Source organism: Cystoisospora suis, assembly GCF_002600585.1.
Source record: "Cystoisospora suis strain Wien I chromosome Unknown contig_4959, whole genome shotgun sequence".
In the NCBI taxonomy this organism is placed as follows: domain Eukaryota; phylum Apicomplexa; class Conoidasida; order Eucoccidiorida; family Sarcocystidae; genus Cystoisospora; species Cystoisospora suis.
In genome coordinates this window covers 1-5,990 of record NW_027157751.1, presented here as the reverse complement: position 1 = coordinate 5,990, position 5,990 = coordinate 1, and the positions used below count along the sequence as shown (strand labels likewise).

Genomic DNA, 5,990 nt, shown 5'->3' with positions numbered 1-5,990 from the left:
TTCTCTAGAGAGAAGAACAACAGATGATCAGAAAGGAGAGGTCGTATCAGAAAGAAAGGCTTCGGCGGGAAGAAGGGACAAAGAAGAGAAAGACGAGAATGCATGCTTACTGAAGATGATGGATGCAAGACGAAAAGCCTCTCTTCTCTCTTTTCTTCACTGTCTCTTCATCATGGTACCCATTACGGTCCTAGTTCAGGTATACTTGATAGCAGATACACATATATATATATATATATATACATGTATATCTGTGTATATTTAGTCCTCCGGTTGTTTGTCTACGTACATGTTGTCTTTTCTCTTCTGGAGGTGTGTATCGTCTTCTTCTTTTCTTCTCTTTCTTCTTCTCTTGTGGAACGAATGACAAACTAGCTAACGAAAGTACGTACAAGATCTGTCAACCCTTAAGGCAAGTGCATATTTAACGATTTGTACATTCATATTGTAAGTGCAGATATACATGTAGAAACGTATCTCTTCTTGACCTATGCAACACAGCATCTAGATTGCTTTTTTTCTACATAAATCTCGCTTTTCTAAAGCTCCATACGAGAGGAGGGCTGCATCTCCGCTGTCCTTTCTTCATGGCTTTTCTTCTTCTTCTTCTTTGCGTTTTCCGTGTTTAATCTTCTTCCTGTTGGAGAGAAGGACTGCCGGTCTTTGTCTCTGTCTTTCCGTAGATCCATTCCTCCTTTGCTCCCTCCCTATCTCTACATACGTTTCATTTCCTACTGTTTGATCATTATATCAACCTCGTGATACTCAGGCTAACTAACCGTCGGTGTACTGGACTGAGAAAGAATGTCACCTGGCAAAATCATCGCAGCATAGGCAGGCTGTACGACTGCCGTTCCTGTGTCTCGTTCCACATGAGATAGTAGGGCTTTTCCTCTCATGTGTTTCTTTGCATTCTTTCTTTCTTCCCGGCTTCCTTTCTTTTAGATATCTCGTGTGTCGTTTCTCTTCGTGTCTCTGTCTTTTCTCTTTCTTCTCTCTTGTTGATAGGTGTCTGTTTCTTTAGCATCGACATTCTCTGCGGCATTAGGTCGATCGAACTCAGTGTGGGGTTTAGGAGACAGCTCTGTTACGTCGATGATTGTTCTTCCCGGTCTTGTTCTTCTTCTTCCTCTTCTTTTTGCACCTTCTCTTTTCTTCTTTCTTCATCATCATCATTATCATTATCAGTCTTCTTTTGATTTCCTTACAACCTCTACCTTAGAGAGAAGAGGTCATCCTATGAAGAGAAATGGGTCTCCTGCATCAACAACAGAACACGAAGAAGAAAGAGGAGTGATCTCAAGACGACCACGCCGGCTGTTTTTCTTACCGCTTTCTTCATGGCGAACTGCTGTCGGTGCTGTAGTCTTAGCATTTCTCATCTCTTATTATTGCCGTCGATCTCCGCCTTCCTTCTCATCGTCGCCTAAATCGCTTTCTTCTTCTTCTTCTGACGGGGCTGTGGAACTCCCTCAAGAGAATGCTGGGGCAAACCTTCTTGATAGTGAGAAGCAGGAAGAAGACTCTCAAAGAGGAGAGAAAAGCTTCTTTTCTTCTATGATAGGCCTAGATGTGTCTCCTCTATCTTCACTGCAAGCATTCTTGGAGAAGAAGGACTTGTGGTGGATTTTAGAGAGAAGTTTTATGCCGACTTTCGCTGAGAGGGTCGGAAACAGTCTTTTCATCTCTTCTCTTTCTTCTATCTTCCACGGATATAGACCCCGAGCTTCCTTTCCCTACAGTCCAGAGAGACCTTTACGGCTGGAATTGAGACTATTCAGTAGAAGATATATCAATGGCGAAGTTATGAGAGAAGGAGAAAGCCAAGGAAGATGGAGAATTGCCGATGACGACATGGTGGGCCGGAATTTCATCCCTAGTAGAGGAAAGAAGTATAAAGAAGATATCGGAATTCTTATTAGGTATGTGATCGTCAGAGACAAGCCGGCAAAACACATACATGAGAATCTCTCTTCTTGTCTCAGAGTGTCCTTCTGTTGTGATGAGTTTGAATTCTCTTCTATTCTTTTTACTTTCTCAGCGTTGCTGTACAGGAGACTGCTATTTCGACGCACCTTGCAGTATGCATAGTCCTTTCTTTCGTTGGTATCTCTTCATCGCTGTGCTGTGAATAGAATGTAGGTAGAGGTAGGTCAGGATGACTTCTTTCTCCAGGAAAGCAAACGTCGTCCTCTTTCTTCTTCTTGTTCTGTTGCCGTTTCGATGTATCTTCCGCATAACTTCTTTCTCTTCTTCTCCTTTGTGTTCATTCATCTCCAAGGAGGGGACTTCACAAGAGGTCCGTATCGGTTCCGTTAAGTGAAGGGACTAAGGAAGAGAATGACAGTCATGAGCGCTTAAAGACATGATAAGGATGTAGTAGTTGTAGTTGTAGAGATACGAGATAGGGCATGCATGTGTCAACAACTCGCATTTGTTGTGTCTTTATGCATCATGCAGTAAGAATGACATGAGTGTTTATATATATATATATAGATATGGGTAGCTAGCTCGATAACATGACTGCACTTTTCAGTGATAAGAAAAGTAGTGTGTGTACGGGTGTTCACATACGGACAGGGATGTCGACATCTTGTTTCAAAGATAGCCGTGGTGACTTCCGTTTTCTCCTGTTGATGGCTGACATGCAAGTGTTAACAAGGTGCGTGTAGAAGCGAACATACGTAGAAGTTGAACTCAACTTCTCATGTGAAATGTTCTCTTTGTTTCGACGACGGCGATGGCAGGAGTAAGCTCAGAGCGATAAGATTCTGTCCCTGTCCTTACTGTGTATGTTTGGTGGAGTTGTTCTACCTCTCCTCTCTCTGTGTATTCTGCCTTCAAAACGACATACCCCAGAGGTGTCAGTCCTCCTGGACGTCTCTTAGATCCTTCAAGTTACACATCTCCGTACGTTCTTGAGGCTATACGACGCGGAGTGAAGACAGCGATGAACCGTCCATCACATTCTTCAACAGCTGAGAAGAGAGAAGAGTCGGAGAAGACACGTTTGAAGGCCGAGAGGGAGAGAAAAGAAAAGGGAGAAAAAGAACAAGGAGAAGAACCTCACGAACAACGGCAGTCTAAGGAAAAGAGAAATCTGCAGAAAGAGAATGACGAGGAGAGCAAGTCAACAGTTTTGTCTTTGAAGGAAGATGTAATGATAGTTCATTTTGGTGAAGGATCTCTTGAGACGGTACGAGATCGCATGATGCACTTGCCTCAGATCCCTGTGGCGCCACCTGATAGTAAAGGAGAAGCTCTTGTCGCTATGATTGAAGTCAATTCTTCTCTTCCGACTTCGTCTTCTTCTTTTCATGAGAATAAGGGTGATCACAGTGATAGCCGGAGAGAAGAGAAGGCAGAAAGGAGAAATGAAGATCTAAGGCTGGAAGACAAGACGAGCCACACCAACCACCCAGGGCTGGTCAGTTGCCTTTTTTCTCATTCAAGCAGTTTAGTCTCTGGGAGTCCTCATTATCACCTAGCTGATCTAGAAAATGCATACATACGCATGCAGATGCTCATATGAAACTGCACGCCTAGGTATCAGTGCATATCTAGCTATATTTATATCTTCGTATATATATCTATATATACGATTATGCGAATACCGCGCCCGTCTTCATACATAGATGTATAGACGCATACGCATGCATACGTCGCCATACATACACCGTCATGTGTACGCCTTCTCCTCCGAGACTAGAGGCCTGTGCAGTCTGTATGTGCGTTCACGGGTGTAACAGTCGGCACATGGAGGCACGCATCTGTTGGGATATACGTCTGACACTCAGCCGTGGCGAGAGGCGGGATGTCAGGAACCCGAAAGAAGAAGCACTTCGCGATGATACATACTCGTTCCAAAGGACCAACAAACGGAGTCTTCACGTATGTCTAGCGAGCCAGATATACGTGTCCCTACATTCAGGCGTGCACGCATGCACGCATGCATGCACGTGCCATGTGTATCGGTGGACCTCTGCGTGCGCAACGTCGTGGATAGAAGCATTTGTCGCCCTTGTTGAAGTCTAATTTGTATCTGTGCTTTCTTTAACGTCCCACAGTCCTCCCTATGGCGTTTATCTAAAGAGAGTGATTAGCCGCGGCGACTGGGCTGATGGGACTTTCCTATGTGGCTTGCTTCTTCTCTCTTTTCTCTTGTTATTCCTTAAGCAAGAAAGAGAAACACCTTCTTGGCCATGGCCTGTGTACACACTCGGACAGACATCCACCCGCATTTTTTTTTCTGTAGGCTTTGTTACCTCCTCATCTCCCAGAGCAGTTTCTCCCTGACAAAAACGGAAATGTTTCGTTTCCTTCCAGCATCTTTCTTCACCCTACAAGGGCAGTATTCTCATCGCTCTATGAGTAAGTTTTCGCACACCGCTCTTTTTCTTTCAGTGGAGAAGAAAATCTCGTCCTTCTCCTTTTCTCCGGTCACGCACAATCTCTACCATGATGCCTGGACGTTCTCTACACTCGAGGAAGTAGTAATCGCAGGTGACTGAGAGAGCAGTCTGCATGCGCATGTCACAGCGTCCTTCTAGGCTCTTTTTTCTTTATTGACACAAGAGAATGACCGGGGAGGATTCTATACAAATCTCACGTGCTCTTGCTTTTGTGTGTATATATCTATGGACGGATGCGTGCATGCATTCGTGCATGCATTGCTTGCTTCTGCTCATTATCCCTCGAAATGTTTATAGAAGAATTTAGAAAAGATACTAGGAAGTCAAACGGTGCATCCATTCCAGGAACCGGTACTTCTGAAGCAACAGTGTGTAGAGATAGGACGAAGTTACTATGTACTTATCATCCGTCTCACTTGAACTTCGTATTATTTCCAGTCATACATGTATATTCATACATATATATACATGCTGATTCCTTCTTCCCAGTCTCCTCGTGAAATCGGCTGATGTGGGTCGTGACATGGTGGACATACCTCATCACAGAATTTCTCCCCTCCGTAGATAACCTCTTGATTTCTTCGGCGTTCGTTTCATGTATATCTCGGGTACTCGTGAAGATCAGAACAAGCGTCGCGTAAGCTGAATGCTTTGGCCGTACTAGCAACAGCTAGCGAATCGCGATGATGACATGTCTGTGTGCATATATATACATGTGTATGTATGTATTGCTCTATGTATGTAGGTGCATGCTTGTCTGAGAGTTCCGACGTGTACCCATGTGTATCATGTTTTACTTCCACTGCGAGCATCCTTCTGTCTTTCTCGGGCTTCTTTTGCACCCTTCTCTCTTCCTATCCCGTCATTCTTTGCTGCCTCTACTTCTTCTTCCTCTTTTTGTTCAGTTCGAAGACAGATCAGACTAGGCTCCAGATGCGACTTGGCGGATCGACGTTGTTTTCTGTCTTACTGCCTGCCTCACCAATTGCCGGATGGAGTTTAAGTCACATGACGGAACTTCAGAGAATTCGCAACTGTGACTGTATACACTTGATTCTCTTCGCGCCTCACCCTCCGGCTTTCGTCGAGTTCACTCTTTTTCTTAAAGGCAAATCAGGGGTACGATCTAAAGGGGGGATTGTACAGCATGCACGCATGCATGGCCCGTCTCATCATCAAAGAAGCTTCTTCTTCTTCTTGATCTTCTCCTTCGTCTTTTTCTTTTCTCTTGGGTCCTTTGGAATCCATCCAGAAAAAGATGAGAGATGAATTTCAACAAGACAGGAATAGAATACTGAGACGACAAGAGCTATCTTGGTGATGGGGATGTAGATACGTACACTGGACTTGCATTGCTCATTCGTAGGCTAGTCTGTCTTTTCTGGACGAGAAAAACGGACGAGAGGGTGGTAGACTAGACCTGTTTGCAGAAGCCTTTAGTCTTTTCTTAGCAGGTTAGAGTGGAATGAGGAGGATCCATCCATCGCCTTTCTCAGATTTTCTGTTGCCAGTGGTCCTTTTAGGAAATGAGAGACTAGTTCGTGTAGATTGCCTAAGAACACAGGTATCTATCTATCT

General features: G+C 44.3%; 1 protein-coding gene across 1 annotated transcript; it reads left to right on the top strand.

Annotated features, from left to right (window-relative positions):
- Position 1: 1 nt before the first annotated feature.
- CSUI_008715 (m28 family protein) lies at positions 2-5,579 on the top strand (the record flags this gene model as incomplete). Its single annotated transcript, XM_068068840.1, has 5 exons — positions 2-199; positions 1,009-1,922; positions 2,860-3,427; positions 4,256-4,371; positions 5,318-5,579. Coding segments are annotated over exons 1-5 (1,944 nt in total), but the record flags the coding sequence as incomplete, so codon positions are not given.
- Positions 5,580-5,990: the final 411 nt, after the last annotated feature.